Below are 17802 nucleotides of genomic sequence, written 5' to 3' on the forward strand. Positions count from 1 at the left end.
GTACACACGTGCACCCGGTATCTCCTGTCACAGTACGAGCACCAATATGCCTAATAAGTGTACCGACAGACCTGCAGAGCTTTTTCAAATGTGCCTGTGGCGGTTTGAGCTCTTAAGGGCAGTAAAAGACACGCATTCATTCTTTTTCCAACTGGCCGATTTTTCTGACGTTTTCGCGGCCCCTAGAGACCAAGAAGATGCTTCAAATTGTCCGTGGGGCAAACGAACGGCAGAAGGAGGACAAGAACAGAAAGGACCTACGCATTGAGGAATGAACGGTAAATGAAGCATGCTGTGGCCGCTTTGAAGGAGCTTGAGCTCAAAAAACAAAGTTTTGGCTGACGCCGAAATGCAGGTGTCCCATACAAACCAAAATAAATTCTTTATAGCAGGGAAGCACAACACTGAGGCATCGTACGCAAGCTGAGAGTATGTCAGGACAGTCGAGGTTGACTTACGAGCTGTTGTGAGAGAATCTCAATTATGACAAAGTTTGGGCCTCATACCACTGAGCTTGCTATCAGTTGATAGAAATAGCTCATATTCAAAAATACTTGCTTCTGTATGCATCTCCTTTTTATTTGTATTTGAGAATGTCCGACTTGATTTGCAATTTTTTTCAATGGCATTTTATTTGCATTGCATTTTACTAATCCCTCCCTTCTATTCTCTTTTTGAATAAAACGCTACTCCTTAGTATCCAAACTGGATTAAGTAGTTTTTTTTTTTAATTTTTTCAGATGCTTGCTAGAGAGTGACAGCATCGGGCGACATGGTTACCCGTCTTGACATAAAACATAGTCCTGTGTCGCTCTGGGAAGTTTGCAAAGGCACTGAGGGAAAACCTGGAAAATTCAGGGAATTAGGAAATGTCAACTTGGTAGACACCTTGATCTGATTCTTGCCCAGATAAGTCAGCTCATCACGAAAGAATTCGCACTTAAATGGCTTGACGCGAATTCCACGTTCTGACAGTCTTTTGAGAACTGCGTCGTGGTTCTGCGAGTGTTCTTCCTTTGAGCGACCCGTAATTAGCATATCGTCAGTGTAGCAAAACACGAAGTTGAGGCCCTTCAAGAAAAGATCCATTATTTTTTGGAATATTGCAGGTGTCGAAGCAATTCCAAAGGGCATATGATTCACGGCGTAAAGACCCTTGTGGGTGTTAAGTGTAAGGTACTGTTTTGACTCTCGATCCATTTCTGTTTGCTGGTACGCCCTGTTAAGACAATTTTAGAAAATTGCTGTCTGCCAACAAGGGCTGCAAACAGCTCGTCGTGCTTGGGTAACGGGTAATGTTCTACGTCTAGTATGGGGTTCAGTGTCAGCTTGTAATCACCGCATACTCTTATTGACCTGTCCTGCTTCAAAACCGGCACCACTGGAGTGGCGTACTCGCTAATCGTTACCGGTGTCAATATTCCCATCTGTTCTTGTCTACTCTTGCTCAACAGTACTCTTTAGAGAAAACGGAACGCTTCGAGCTTTAAAAAATTTTGGCGTCTTCCTATCTTTGGAAACAAGGGTCGCCTTCTCACCTCGGATGGTGCCTAGCTCGTTCCTGAAGAGGTCCTTATGGCGGTCAAGCAAGGATTGTAGCTCGGGAAGTCCTTGAGCGCTTAGTAATATCTCACCCCGTAGCTGTTGCAGGCTGTGAACTTGGCTCCAATCGACGCGCACTTGCTGAAGCCAGTTGCGCCCGAACAGCACTGGCCCGCTCTGAAGAAGCACGTACAGCGGCAAGCGGTGGCACTGATCATTGTGCTCAACTCTAAGAAAACAAACACCGCATGGCTTCACAGGTTCGCTCGTATAAGTCCTGAGCGTCAACTTAGTTTGCGTCAGAGGTACTGCCAGAAAAAGGGAGCGGAACTGACCCAGGGACATTACCGAAACGGCGGCTCCCGTATCGAGCTTCATCTGCAAGGGAACACCCTCAACGATTAAGCTGAGCATGATGGGGTCTCCTATCTCTACCTCTTTCGTTGCAACACTTTGTAGGGGTGGTTCTGACGGTTGTAACACCGGAACATTCTGTACTGTTCGCTTTCGCTTCGGCTGCAATTTTCCTTGCTGCCTTAGGCAGGCTTTCTGAATGTGCCCTTTCTGTCGCATTGACGTACGGACACGCATTGGCAGTGTGAGTTGAGTTACAGTGCAAACATTTCATTGTTCCCCTGGTCGGCAACTGATGCACCCCGATGCTTTCAGGCTTCGAATGAGTAGCTGTAGCATTAGCGAGCACAGCTTCCAGAGCTGTTGCACGGTCAACGGCTTGTTGAAACGTTAGATTCTTGTCTTCCGAAAACAAGTGTCTTTGAATGTCGACTCTGAGCAAACTGCACACAAATCTGTCTCGAAGCGACTCGTCAAAAAATGCGCCAAACTTGCATGTTTGCGCCACTGCCCGTAACTCCGCCATGTACTGCGGTATTGTTTCGTGTTCCTTCTGCCCTCGGCGATGAAACGTCGCTCGCTCACCTATGACTGACCGTTCAGGGGCCAAGTGTTTACAAAGCAGCTTGCACAAGCTCTCCAGGGACTTCAAGTACAGCTTATCTGGAGCGGCAAGCGACTTGAGGAGCAAATACGTCTGTGGTGTGGTACCACAGACGTACCACAGCTAGGCATGCGCCGCTACCACGGTGCATGCCTAGCTGTGACACCTTGTCGCCCAGGCGCGCGACATATCAGGTTGAAATACATGAGGCTGCTTGCAAACGCACTCTGAAATCACACTGACAGACTGCTGAAGTGGAGCAGCGTCATGTTCCGTATGAACTACAAATGCAATAAGATCCTATTGTGCCCTGTACGCTGTGGTTTAGGTGTGGTGAGTGAAAGTGTGCAAAGTTTAGCCGTGAAGGATGGCAGCTTGATGAGCGCTGTCATCGAGCAAGGGAAAGCAGGATAGGGGAACGCGCTCGCGAAAATGCAAAGCAGGTGTGAGGGTGGGAGAGGGGAGGGCGAGACAAAGGGATTAGGGAGCAGAGGCAGGTTGGTACACGTCTGCTTTTCTAGCGGGGCGGCCGTGACTGGGGGGGGGGGGGGGGGGGGGGGGCATGGCTGTCGGGGTGGCTGAACACATGCGCAGCCCATGCATCCTCTGTAGTCTGACACATGTGCAAAGAGTGGGCAAGCTGAGATTGTGCACTGTCTTCACGTACGTTCAGTGCTTGAGGTTTCATAATCTGAAGTTTCGGAGACGCGTTGAAGCGAAAGGTAGACAAAGCATTCGCTCCCCACTGCCGATGCTTTTCATGATGGTATGGTCCCATTGTCAGCCGTAGGGGCGGAATGGACGCAAAAGCGTGGCTGGCTTCGCTTCATACCACTGATGTGAAGATATCATCGACAGGGCATGGAACGATATCTTTTGTCACTGACTGTGAAATTTAACAAAGTAACGTTTTTTTCTCATTCAAGTTTGCTTTTTCTGATTGCCTGATAATTAAGGAGAATTTTGCGGCTCCTTTCGTGCAAGAAAAATTCATCGGCGACTACTTATTTGCATGAAACGTTAAATTTAAATACAATAGTATTTCAATATAACAAAGCAAATTGCCAATTTTACTGACTTCATTATGTCAAGGTTTAACTGTATATCTCACATTCTGGAAGACTTCGCATTAACGGGGTTTTCATGTGTATGGACTCATATTTTTAGGTGCAGTTCTTAAACAAGGATATGTGGTATCAACAGGGTGTCTACCAACAGGGAAAACTCGGGGAATTTGTGCTTTTATCAGGGAATATTAGCTGTAACTTTATTGAAAGAGAACGAAAGTCGTGTTAATGCTGACTCTAGTAACAGAGGAATTGCAACGAATCGTCATTGACACCGTGTCATCGGCACGAAGTATTGCCAGAGTAGTTAACGACCGACTTTCCAGACGCCCAATTTTTGGAACATGCCCGATAATTCGCGCGGCTTTGCAGCACCACCATGTACTCCATATAGTCGATGTATATGCCCTGACTGCTGGTCTGAAATGTCATTAATCAAAGCCACCACCGCCATTTTGATTATCTTGCTGCCTGGAACCGGCACTCTCGCATGCAGATCCACTGGCAGCCGTAGCCACCACTGCGGCAACGTTAGGCCTAGCTGCTTCTACGTTCGCTATTAAGCTTCTTGCCGTGCGGTGCTATGTTTTTCATTGAAAGAATTCGCCGCTGTCAGCAATGGCACCAACTCCGCCTTTGTAATCCTCGCGATTGCGTCGAAGCTTGGAGAGCACAGCGCGTTGCGCAATGCCAGTCTTCGAAAGTTAGCTTTGCCTTAATACAGCAGTGTTAGGTGGTGAAGGATAACAAGCGTGGGAAGGGGCAATTGTCATGGGACACAGTATGTATTCCTTAATTATACACGCGTGCACCCTCATCTCCTGTCACAGTACTGTCACAATCCGCCCGGGTTCGTGAACGAGGGTGGGCTCAAGGCACGCTCCGTTAGACAGATGCTCCGCAGCGTGGTGGTGATGAACGATGACTGATCGCCGAGCAGCTGTGCTCGTCGGTGTTTATTGGGTGCGGTGACCAATGTTGCCTACCGAGCCTGGCGGGCCAATGAAGATTATGCCCGAGGGGGCGTCACGTGCTTGTTACACCCCCTTACCCCCAGTTTGTTAAATAAAAGAAACAAACATCCATGTTCAGAGCATAAGGCTCTGCCGCCGTCCCAGCCAAGTCGATGGTGCCTGCTATCCAGGCGAGTACCGGTCCGGCGGCCTCCACGGCTGAGCACTACGCCTGGGCACCGGTGTTGACGGGCCGGATGTGGCAATGCCGGGTACTGCATGAGACAGCCTCGCTCCATCCAGAGAGTCCGCAGTGGTCAGCCTTGTGAGTGGTGACGGGCTCGACACAGGTGCCGCACCACTGGCAACGCTTGTCGCCTCTGAGGTGGGCGGTGCTCCGCTGGAAGTGACTGGAGTTACCACTAGTCCTCCTGCGGGCTGGAACTCTGAAGTGGCAGTCGAGGGTGCTGGCCAGGTCCCGAGGCGAGGCCTAACATGATCGGCGTGTCTGTGCCACATGGCCCCGTCTGGCATGGGGGCAAGCAACGATGAGGCGCTGGCTGGACACACCACCTGTCTGGCGGACCAGGGTGGTCCGGGACGGAAGTTCCTGGCGAAAACTGGAGCTCCCGACTTCGGCAAAGACCCGGGACGGCACGCTCGGTCAGCAGCCAGCTTCTGCTTCAGCTGCTTCAGGAGCACTGTGGATCGGAGGTCGGATGCAAGATGTCCAAGGGTGTCTTGACCATCTGATCCAGCAGGAGCTCACGGGGGGCACGGCCAGTGACATTGTGGGGCGTGGTCCGCTACTGAAACAGTATCCAGGCAATCTGCGTCTGGAAATCCCCAGTCTGGCTCTTCTTGAGCTTGTCCTTGATGGTTTGCACCACCCGCTTGGCTGCAACGTTTAAGCAGGGTGGTGCGGCGGATTCCGTTCTTCGTCAGCCAGGGCAGGTACTCTGTGCTGGCGAAAGCAGCACTATTGTCGGACACGATGATGTCCGGCAAACCCTGGGCGGCGAAGACCTGTCGTAGCGCTGCAATGGTCGAAGTGTACCAACACCGAAGCCTTGGTGATTAGCTCTTTGCTGCACTGGAAGGCCCGGTCCTGCTCCTTCTTCCAGACTCATTGTTGACCATCTCGAAGCAGATGGAGCGGCTGTAGATGCTCTGACAGGTTCGGCAGGAAACTCCTGTACAAGTTGATGAGGCCGGGGTAGCTCTGAAGCTCCTTCTTCTTCTGGGGCTTAGGCGCCTTGAGCACAGCATCAACTTTGCCGGGAGCCGGGGCTAAGCCAGCCTGGGAAATGACACGTCCCAAGTACTCAACACTGGGGGCCAGGAAAATGCACTTTTCCAGCTTGAGACCGGCGTCCTGAAGTCATGCCAGGACGTTGTGCGGGTTCTGCAGGTGGTCCCCGTTGTCGCTGCCAGTAACCAGAATGTCGTCGAAGTACACCGCCACGTGCCTCATGCCCCTGAAGAGGCTGTCCATCTCCCTCTGAAATGTGGCTGGGGCTGAGGCCACACCAAACAGTAAGCGCGTGTACTGGAAGAGCCCCAAAGTTGTCGATATTGTGACATACTTCCGGGAGGCATCCTGGAGCACCGGCTGCTGGTAAGCATCTCTGAGGTCAAGCTTGGTAAACTTCTGTCTACCGGACAACACTGACCAGAGATCTTCAATCTGGGGCAACGGGTACTTCTCGATGGTAGTGACGGGGTTGATGGTAACCTTGAAGTCCCCGCAGATGCTGACACTGCTGTCTCGCTTGATGACTGGTACAATAGGAGCGGCCCATTCAGGCGTCTTGACGGGCACCAAGATGCCCTCTCACTGTAACTATTGTAGCACCTGGGTAACCCCTTCCTTCAGGGCGAACGGCAGTGGGCGAGGCTTGAAAAAACGTGGCCGGGCTCCCTCAGGTACATGGATGCCAGCCGTCGTGCCGGCGAATGTGCGCACCTCTGGCTGGAACAGGGACTTGAATTCGGTCAGGAGGCTGCGGGACATCTTTCACCACATGCAGGCTGGCTTCCTGGTACTCTGGCAGGCGAACGCCCAGTGCATGAATCCAGTTTCGGCCCAGCAGCGTCGGCGACGACCCCTTGGTTAAGTAATGGGGAAGGGTTGCCTCCCTCTCGCCAAAGCAAACACTGACCTGGGCCTGACCCTGGACCTGGGAGAGCTGCCCGGAGTAGCTGCGCAGCATCACGCCCAAAGCCTCGACGGACACGCCAGGGAAGGTACGCTTCAAGAGTTTCCTCGCCATTACTGACTCGCTGGCCCCTATGCCAGCTCCATAGAAATGGGGTGCCCGTAGACTTCGACGATCAGCATGTACTGCAGCACAGACAACGGAACAAAGCCTGTGTGCCACATGTCGAAAATCGGCGGGTCGTCGGCCACGACGTGGAGCCTGGCCGCGGAAGAACTCGAGGCTGCTGCCACACGACCCCGCCACGTACCCTTGCAACGGCTACCCTAGCCGTGGGCTTGTGCGGTACCTGGGTTTGAACCAGGCTGCTGCTGCTGTTTGCTGTTCTTCCTCCCCCTTCGGCATACCTGTGCCAGGTGCCCAGTTTTCCCGCACATGAAGCATTGTGCTTGAGAGAACTGGCAATGTGAGTGGGAGTGGGCACCACCACAGCGATCGCAGGTACTGCCCTTTGTCGCCAACTTGTTGACCGCCGCTTCCGCCGACGGTGAGCCAGTTGCACGGGCAATCTCGCCGGCATCCTTGGCGGAAGCTTCCATTGCCAGCGCTGCGTTAACGGCGTCATCCATCGAGGGGTCAGGAAGCTCTAGGAGCCGCGTCTGCATGGTGGGGTTGTTGATGCCGCAGACGAAACGGTCCCGGAGCAGCAAGTCCAGCTGGTCCCTTAAAGCGCAGGCACTCGCTAACCCTCGTAGCACAGCAGTGAACTGCCTGAGGATCTCTCCTTCCCGGCGGCTCTGGTTGAAGCGGAAATGCTCCTTAGTATGGATGGTGCTGGGTTGAAATGCGAGTGCAGTATGGCGAGCAGCTCACCCAGCGTCTTAACATGCGGTGTGGCTGGCTTGAGGAGGTCGAGCAGGAGCCTGAAGACGCGGGTCCCACAGCTGGCCACGAAAATGTCCCGCTGTTTGGCCACGGGTGTGTCGTTTGCCCGGAGGAACACACGAACTTGTTCCTCGTAAATCTGTTGTGGCCTACTCTCTAGTGCCAACTCGCTTTGCTTGCAGGTTCGTTCAAAAGTAACGAGAAACAATCCCATGTCATTGTTTAGCTTGTACGACGGCATGAGATCCCTTATTTTTACTCCTGCTTCCCCTGAGCCTCTCATTTATTGAGATGTGATTTGCCGATTCCATTACCAGATCCCACTGTACGTCCAGTTCTCTTAGCTGTAGTTCGTGAGCTCTCTGTTCCTTTCGTTCCTTTCTTTCTGCAGCTTCCTTTTGATCGACTCTTTGCCTTTCCTCTGCAGCTCTTTGCCTTTCTCCTGCAGCTTTTTGTTCAGCTTTCTCAGCTCGTTTCTCAATCTCTTCTCATGCTTCTGAAATTTCGTCTTCAAGAGCCCCGTACTTCTCAGTTGCCTCAATAAGCTGTGGCTTTCTCTGACTTTTCCCGACCTCAGTTCCCAGCTCAATTCCCAGCTCAATTCCCAGGAAAAACCCAAAGTTGTTATTACTACATGAACATAGTAACAACTCTGGCTTTTTCCATTTGCTTAAATCTATGGTTAATCCCGAACGAGGACTTTCTTACTCTGCTGTGACGTGAGGAAGCTTTCAACAGGAGCGTGCACGTACAGAAATTAAGTTGCAGTTTTAGAAAACACACGAGCTAAAACTTGGCAAGGAAAGTCAAGTGCTCACCATTCTGCTGAAGCCAGGACGAAGGGTGGAGTATCCCATGGCTGCTTACCAGATGATATAATCTCGACCGGGTGAGGTGGGTCTTCACTGCAGGAATCAAGAAACGACGACAAAGCCGGACATCGTGAGGATGAAAAAAAAAGAAATAGAAAAGATTGTATTCACTTCATTGGTACATGGCTGCGACTCTCATCTGAGTCTCGAGCGGTTCTTGTTAACACATGAGCCAGCACGGCCTTAAATAACCACTGGCGGCCCTGTCGTCGTCTTCCCCTGGAGCCTGTCTTTCCCTTTTGCCCTTCCTTGGTGTCAGCTCGCGTAAGAGCGGAACGTGGTTTGACATTCAGTTTCTTCTGTCCTTTTGTGTGAGCTCGTGGTGAACAAGGTGGCGTCGATTCGGAGAAAAGAGCAATTGTGTTGACATGGGGAAGCCCGTTCGAATGCTTCTCACACCTGACAGGTCGATCAATACACTGGCAAGTAGTCTTAAAAGGGCAGATTATTAGATTTGGAGGTCGTTCCCACCGCTGTCAACCCGATGTAAGATTTGGAGTCGGGCTTGTAAGACGATCGGAGGAACTTGGGGCGACAGGACTAGGCGAACAGGGTTTATTTACATTATTTACATTTGAAAATGGGATACATTTACACAGTCTAGCGTGACTCCCAAATGGAGCCCGCAAGACAAAGCATACAGCAAACGAGCACACAGCTCACGAGTACGTTGACGAGCACGAGCACGACGACGAGCACACCTAGCAGCCGACAAACCGCCGTTTTTAAACACTTCGTGTTCCCTAGATCTCTAGGTGAGGCAAAACGTTCAACATTATTGTAAACAGGCCGTCTCTCTGCGGGATGTTTTACAAACACACACACGCACCGACAGGTTTCAGTGCCCCCTCCGCAGGCAGACGACCTTTGCAGCGCAGTCGTCGTAGTGTCCATTGTCCTGCGTCCCTGTAGCCAGGTGGTCTCGCAGGTTCCGCCAATTACCTCCCCTCGAGAACTCCCCTGAGCTGACCCTTGCCGCATGGCTGCCAGTTGTCCGCAGTTCTCTAAAGGGCGCCACCACCCTGGATCGATCAACGCACCTGCAGCGGGCTGAAATGGCTGCAGGCCGATCCTAACAAGATGTCCTGATTTTAACAGATATTAATATTTCTGATGTTGAAAGTCACAATTCCGAGCTTCGTAGCTGTTCCTTTATGCCGACGGCAAAATAAATGGAATGGCATCCTTGTATTCATAACAGGCTGGTAGTGCATAGAAATTCGAGTTACCTTTACCAAAGCTGAGAATATTGTGTTGTCCATAAGGAAGGGTAATGCCGATTTTTTGGTCTGTGCTGTTTACGGGCCTCCCAATAGTAACATTTCAGGCTTCCTATGTGAACTTTCAGGCTTTTTACAAAATATGGAAGTAATGAAGAACTTATTCCAGCAGGAAACTTTAACATTGACATTTCTAGAAACCTTACTGGTGCAGCTAAGGAAAATTAATGGAGACAAAGTGACTCGCTCATGTTGCTGCTCAGGTTTCCAAAAAGGAGAAGCCGGCTGGTGTCATTGAATAAAAGGTTTCCGATTATTTTGTGACTGCAACAATTTTTTAGCAGTCCGAGTCAGTAGATCATGATACTGGAGAAGAAAAAGCTCCATGTAACGATAGAGAGGTTGATATGCAAGAGGTTGATATGTGGCATGCTGGTGCAAGTGCTATCACTGTCACTAATCGTAGCCAATGATGCTTGCTGCAGGAGCTGTACCAGAGCAAGAAGTGTTTGGACGAGGAGCGCCAACAGCAACAGGTGACCATCGACAATCTCAAGAAGTGCCTCAGGCTGGTCCGATAGTAGGCGCCCTCTGCCTTCTCTTCCTACCCCTTTGCCCTGCATTTCAGCAGGGGGACTCATTCCACCCCATGAAGGGGACTACCCATGTTATATACATTTATGATTTACAACCACCCATGGCACAACATATACAGGCATCATTTTAAGCCCCAACTCTTCTCTCTTTCGCTCTCTCTCTCTCTCTTTCTCCTTCACTCTCCTCTCACTCTGCTCCCTTCATTGAAAAAAAAAAAGCGTTTTTTATTAAGCCGTTATTTATGAAATAAAAGATTGCAGCTGCGACTTGGTCCGACTTCATTTTTCTTTAGCTTTTGTAAAGGAGTACTGAAACTGCTAGTGCTACAGTAATAAAAACTGTTATTTAACACTCCAATGATTCATTTTCCTGGCTTTGGAGTAGTGGGCAGAGGTGGAATTGCTGCTACATTTGTGTAAGCTGCTACAAAAGCCTCATTTTGCCAAAAAATTCCACCATGATCTAGGTGTCTGTCAGCATTGTTTTATTGTGATAGCAAATATATGGATACTCCAAACACATTTCTCCTGTCGGCGTCACCATGGTGTCCCGTATAAAGTCGTCCAAGGGCGATAACACCGTTGCTGCGCACCCTACGCTGTATGTGCAAGTGGAAGCGTGCGAGGGGAGCCGATGATCGGTGGCTTAATCTAGCCCGCGAAAAGGTAGGGGAGCGGGGAGGAAGCGCACAGTCTTCCGTCATGCGCGAGGCACCCAATGTTGCAAGGGACCGGGGGGAGCAGAGGGAGTTAGGGCGGCGTTGTACTTCAGCTGCAACTACGTATGGCAGCTGCCCGTGGCTGCATGGCCATATCTTGAGAGTGATCTGCGTGGGGGCAGAGGATAGTTCTCTACGGCTTGTAGCTTTGTGCGTGCTGTGTGTTCTCGGCGCTCAGCTTGCGTTGAAGCAAGAGACAGCACAAAGATCACTTAGCTCGCTGCTGCTGCCACACTTGCTCATACCATCATTCCGACAGAGAGTGTCCACGGTCATCGAGTATGATGTGTTCACGTTTGCGGTGCACACTGACACCACACTTGTTTAGTTAGCAAGCAAACGTTCACAAGTTCATACAACTGATAAAAGTGCTATCCTTACTTTGCTAATTTGCTATCGCAATTGATGCTTTGCCTTTCTGGTGAAACTGTGTCTTTTTGAAACCAGAACTTGCACTTCTGCTTTGCATGTGTGGTGGTGATTCAGCGTTTCTGGTTATGAATCTTCCTCTGATCTTGAGTCATGAGAGCAACAAAGCAGAGTGTGTTGTCCCTGGCCTCGTAAGTGCTACAATGCCACTATAAGCTGTTGTTGCTTTCAGCGGCAATCTTTACTGCTCAGAGCTATAAACGTTGCTATTGCAAGCAACAACAGCAGCAAGTAGAAGTGGAGGGATTGGTAAGAAGCGCAATACTGAAACAAAATTAGGTAATCCTGATGTACCTGGAAAAAAGGCAACTGAAGAGAATCTCCAGGATAAATTCAAATCGGTAAGAAAAGATGCTGAGCAGAAAGAAATGTAAATGAAGAGACTCTCCAGAGTGAAATCAAATCAGCTAGAAAAGATGCTGAGTATTGCTGAACTTATAATTTGCAGAGGGATGAAGGCAACATTTTTCTCTGATATCCATATACTGACATGAGACAAAGCTGAAAGAGGGCCAAAAGAATATTTCTGAAGCACTTGCAAGTTAGGAGTCTCTGAAGTAAGTAGAACTGCAATATTGTATACAGGATCAGATTCCACCTTCTTCCTCCAATCATTTTGCTATTGCAGTTTGCCACATGGTGCATTTCATAACTTCGTGACTTATTGCATGATGTTTTAATAACCTTTGTTTTATAATTATTTCAAAATGTAAGTTTCCACAGCTTTTGTCTGGATAGCTTTGTAAAATTATTCAAATCATGTAGAGCTTGCATTGTAATGTTCTTGTGTCATTTGCACATCCAAAATGCCCTGCTACAAAAGCCAAAATACCTGCTACAACAGCTGCTAAAAGAAAAAAAGGGATCCTTTTGTCTTTTCTACCACTGAGCATGTCAAATAGGACTCGGGGATTTTCAGAGATATTGAGTAGTTTGGAAAAACTCGGGGAACTTGTGCTTCTATTGGGGGAAATTAGTTGTAATTTTATTAAAAGGGAACGAAAGTCGCGGTAATGCTGGTTCGAGTAACAGACCGGAATCTTAACGAATCGTATTTGACGCCCTGTCGTCGGCTGGAGGAGTTGCCAGTGTGTACAGACAACAACCGACTTTCCGGATGCCCGATAATTCGGATGGCTTCGCGGCACCAACACCCCAAAGAGTCAATGTATCAGAACGTCTGAAATTTGGGACGCAAGAGCTTTTCGCCGTCCGATTTTCCGGACTTTTTGTCGTCACCGCAGGTCCGAAACGGCATTAATCAAAGCCACCACCGCTGCTGTTTTGATTACCTCGCCGCCTCGAACCGGTGCTCTCGCACGCAGATTCGCTGGCAGCAGTAGCCACCTATATATGGTAGCCACCACTGCGGCAACACTAGGCCTAGCTGCTTCGTTTTTCATTTAAAGAATTCGCCGCCTCTGCCTTTGTGGTCCTCGCGATTGGCTTCGAAGCTCGGAAACCACAATGCGTTGCATAATGCCGGTTCCCGAAAGTCAGCTTCGCCTCTGTACAGAAATGTTGCTTGTTGAAGCTCATGCAAAGTATTGCGGTGAAGCATAACAAGCGTGAGAAGGGGCTATTGTCACGGGACACAGTATGTATTCCTTAATTATACACGCGTGCACCCGGTATCTCCTGTCACAGTACAAGCACCGATATGCCTAATACGTGTACCGACAGGCCTTCAGAGCTTTTCTAATGTGCCTGTGGCGGTTTGAGCCCTTAAGGGCAGTAAAAGACATGCATTCGTTTTTTTTTTTTCTTTTCCAACTGGCCGATTTTTCGGACGTTTTCGCGGCCCTTAGGGAGTTCGCAAAATCTGACGTTGACTGTACAACTGACCAAGAAGATGCTTCAAATGGTCCGTGGGGTGAACGAGCGGTGGAAGGAGGACGAGAGCAGAAGGGACCTGCGCATTGAGGAATGAACGGTAAAGGAAGCGTGCTGCCACTGTTTTGAAGGAGCTCGAGCTCAAAAAACAAAGTGTTGGCTGATTCCAAGATGCAAGTGTCCCTCATCCAAACCAAAATAAACTCTTCAAAGCAGTGAAACACAACACTGAGGCGTCGTGCGCAGACTGAGAGTATGTCAGGACAGTTGAGGCTGACTTGCGAACTGTTGAGAGATAGTCTCAATTGTGACAAATTTCGGGCCTCATACCAGTTAGCTTGCTATCAGTTGATAGAAATAGCTCATATTATATAGCTCGCTAACGTCCTGCGTGGGCAAGGTGCTGGAGCACGTGGTCGCCAACCGGTGGCAGGAACACCTAGAGAAGGAAGGCCTCTATCCTGACGCGATGATCGGCTTCCGGCGCAGACTCAGCACACAAGATGCCATGTTACAACTCAAACAAGAAATCATCGACAACAAGACGCAAGACAGTAAAGTAATTCTGGGTCTCTATTTACAAAGTGCATTCGACAAAGTCAAACACTCAGCCATATTAGCACAAATATCAGGACTCAACAGGGGGTAACGAGCTACAATTATATCCAAGACTTATTGACCAACCGCACGGTGGAACTGCACGCCGGAGACCTCAAGCTCCCCAAACACAAGCTGGGCAGTACGGGTACTCCGCAGGGTTCGGTCATCTCGCCGTTGCTCTTTAACCTCGTCATGATCGGGGTAGCGAGGGCAGTAGCGGGGACCGGCGTCCGGCATACGATCTACGCCGACGACATTACCCTGTGGGCGGCCGGCGGCACCGACGCCAGCATCGAGCAACAGCTGCAAGCGGCGGTTACCGCCATCGAGCAGCACCAAGCTTTACGGCACAGGCCTAACGTGCTCGCCCGCCAAATCCGAGCTGTCCGTCCTCACACCGCTTCGACCGGGACGGAAGCGCGCTGCCCTTCGGGAGTGTGACCACATCAAGATTGTGACTGCATCGGGGCAACGCATCCCCGAAGTTCCCAAGATCAGGGTGCTGGGCCTGCTGCTTAACAAGAGCGGCCGCAACGACGAGACCATCAACAAGCTTACCACCAAGGCAATGGACGCCATCCGGTTCATACACCGAGTCTCTACACGACGGGCGGGCATGCGTGAAGACAGTCTCGTGCGCCTTGTCCAGTCGTTCGTGATCAGTCACATCGCCTACGTTGCGGCCTACCTCAACTGGCACGTCACTGACAGGACCAAGATCAACACTCTGATCAGACGGGCTTACAAGACGGCGCTGGGTTTAATGGAGACCACGAGTACGGCTCGGCTCTTGCAGCTCGGCGTCCATAGCACCCTAGAAGAAAGAGCCGAGGCGCAGCTCACCGCGCAATTCGAGCGCCTCTACCACCAAGACGGGCCGCAGTATACTGACGTCCCTGGGTTACAACCCCCAAGCTCCCAGCCGGTAACCGTGTGAGATCACAGATGAGGCGCGGGCCCACATTTAAGTGGACCCCATCCCGAAGAACATGCACCCAGAGTACAACCAAGAACGGCGGCAGGCGCGGGCCAAGGCCCTCACCGAACAACACGCCCAAGACCCGCACGCCCGCTACGTGGACGCCGCGGAATACAAGCGGGAAGGCTTCGCGGCAGTGGTCGTTGCGGCGGCTACCGGCACCAAGACAACGGCAGCGAGCGTGCGGTGCACGAACGCCACAGGCGCTGAGGAGGTTGCCATCGCTCTGGCGATCACCGAGGTCGAGTGTCACACCGTGCTCAGCGACTCGAGGAATGCCGTGCGCAGCTTTGCCAAGGGGCGAATATGCGCGCCTGCGGCCGCCATCATCGGCAAGCTCCAACTTCAAGACCGCGGCAGCACCGTCCGTATCAAGTGGTTCCCGGCGCACGCCGGCGAGTGTGCATCCTCACCGAACCACAACGAGACGGCCCATTCGGCGGCGCGAGCGCTTACTTTCCGCGCCCCCGAGAGTGACCGTTCCGTGTGGTGGTTCGAAACCAAGGGCAGATTGACTAGTTATGCCGAAGTAACCAAGTGTTACCGCTTAGCTCGACGGACAATGCCGCCTCCCCACCCGGCACTCAGTCGGAAGGAGGCCGTAATCCTAAGGCAAATACAGACCGCGTCGCTCCTCGCCCCCGCAATGCTGCACGTGCTTCACCCAGAGCTCTATCCGAGTGGGCTGTGCGGTGTTTGTGCAGCGGGTCCGGCGGACCAATGGCACATCATGTGGGACTGTGCCAGGTTCCCGACGGCAGCTACCTCCAGGACTTACCCGCCCGAACTTCAAGGTGCACTGCAGTCTGCAGACAAGGACACACAACTATGGGCCGTCCACCAGGCCCGGGGTGCGCTCGAAAAGCACAAGCCTCATGACCCACTACAAACGGGCCCAACTGGGCTAGTGCGGAATAGATTATAACCCCGGGTCGACGCTTGGCCAGCGTCACGACGCGTTAAACCGTCGTCTGCCGGCACTTTATTAATGTTATCCCTATCCTATACTAAAAATAGCAAATTATTCATGTTCCCTGATGTGCTCCTTTGAAGTTTCACATAAGAATTGTCAAAAATGGTCCGAACAATTAATACTGCTATACATATCCACTCAGAATACCAATGATCTGAGTACGATTTTATGCATCGCAGTATACAATGCGACTACTACGTCTAGTATTAAAATGTTCGAACTTAAAAGTACCGAAAATCAGCCGTAACGAAAAAAAATTTACCCGGCGCCATTTCTACTGCCGCTGCGTGCATACGCGTTGGCACGCGCGGCATGGGGAGCCTCCGTCGTGAACGCGCCGCTCCAAACGGCCACGCTTTCTGGGGGCTCCTGCTGTCTGTGATGAGCTGCCGTGCCGCTCGGTTTTCGGAAATGTTTTAGTAAAAGAAATCAGTTGAATTTGCACTACGGTATAAGCAGGTGTAAGACGAAAATAATCTGCGTGCGCCGGGAGCGGCAACTTTAACGCATTGCCATACTTATGTCTTGTGAGGTAACTAGGAAGCTCCTAAATCGGCAGCTTTTTCACCGCATGCTCTTTCCGCCGATTCCACGCCGCTTGTGCGTTTGTTTGCACGCTGTGTTAGCGCAGTTTGTTTGTCTTTGAGCAAAAGTAAGTGCTGCAGTTTGACAGAGTATAATTCCAATGTGTTCATTATTTAGTTATCAGTTGAGATATTCCGCTACATGCACTTCAACAAAGAAAAATGGAGCATATTAGTTATTTTATGCACTCTTCTATGCAAGCAGTTTGAGAAGGGAATCGGAGTTGCACGAAAAAGCACCTGCGTAAAATAGCATCTCGCCATCTCTGGCAAGCGGATAGCGCAGCTAGCCTCGTCGGTGCAAGCTGTTTTAGAGCCCATTCCTGCGTCGTCAGCGTAACCGAGCGAACGAGCAGAGCGAAAGATGAAAGAGCGAAGGCGGAGCGCAGCGGGGGCGTGAAAAAGTAACCTCTCGCCTCCGCGAGAGCGAAGAGAGCTCTCGCGAAACAATGTGAGGAGGAAAGTGGAGGAAGAGGCGGAAAGCGGAGGAGGAGCGTTGAGTTGCCGGCGGCCACGGCATCCGCAGCCGCGTGGGCGATCTCATCTTCGTTTCCGACGGGGGGCCAGGATAGCGTGAGGTGGGGAGGGCTACTCTCGCCCGCGGCATCAGCTGCTGAAGCCAGTCCGTACCATCGTGTGTATTGGGGTTCATTGCTCCTGCAAGGGGCGATGACGAGCGGCTACGAGTAAAACTTGATGTGAAGCTCCCTTGGGTGTTGTCGCCGTTGACAATGGTGGCACGATTTCCCCGCGACGAAGGGCCGCTCCCGTCGTTGGTGAAACGAAAGCGTGAGAAGAAAAGCGTAGTGTCGCTCAAGACGGGCTGTGCGGCGACGATGGCTACGATATGGCTCCAGAGTAGCGCGCGTCGTCTGTATGGAAACGAAGCGCTGCATGAGTGGTGGCTGTCTGTGGCCGCTGCTGTGAATCGCGCCCCTGAGTCACCCGCGCGCTGCCTCTCGCGATCTCCCGATTAGCGAGGCACTCGCGCCACACTTCGCTCCGTTTGCAATGTGCAGCACGAGACAAATTGTCCGCGCCAGCTACGCTAGTCACAGTGTTCTCTTCCTAATATAAACCGTGTGCCTATATAATCATAACACGAAACAGTGACACGCGAGGTGAAAACACGTACAGAGCTGCGCTCAAATTTCACATTAGGGAGTATCGTAATCGTCGGTAATTGGTTTATGTTCATTATAATGGCAGGGCAAATGGGACGGAGGCACAGACAAGAGAAGCACACAGAACAAGCGGTGAACTGCACAACTGGAAAGGTCGAGGTTTGGACAATGTTACGTTTCGCCTACAACGCGCGGTATAGCCGGCGCGTATGCAACGGACGCCGGGGCTTCATTCAAAGCGGCGGACATTTTGGCCCGTTCAGCGCTGCCGCAACGCCTCCCCGCCAAGCGCGTCCAGGCATGTTTCAA

At 51.2% G+C, this 17802-nt stretch overlaps 1 protein-coding gene across 1 annotated transcript in view; it reads left to right on the forward strand.

Annotated features, from left to right (window-relative positions):
• LOC142558914 (uncharacterized) overlaps nucleotides 1–10519 on the forward strand; it is a 195028-nt gene extending 184509 nt beyond the window's left edge. Inside the window, exon 18 of the mRNA XM_075670811.1 lies at nucleotides 10142–10519. Coding sequence (XP_075526926.1) covers nucleotides 10142–10237 — 96 coding nt within the window. The 3' untranslated portion in view covers nucleotides 10238–10519. The remainder of the gene's footprint in view (nucleotides 1–10141) is intronic.
• The last annotated feature ends 7283 nt before the right edge of the window (nucleotides 10520–17802 follow it).

Source organism: Dermacentor variabilis, chromosome 1 (genome assembly GCF_050947875.1).
Source record: "Dermacentor variabilis isolate Ectoservices chromosome 1, ASM5094787v1, whole genome shotgun sequence".
Classification (NCBI taxonomy): domain Eukaryota; kingdom Metazoa; phylum Arthropoda; class Arachnida; order Ixodida; family Ixodidae; genus Dermacentor; species Dermacentor variabilis.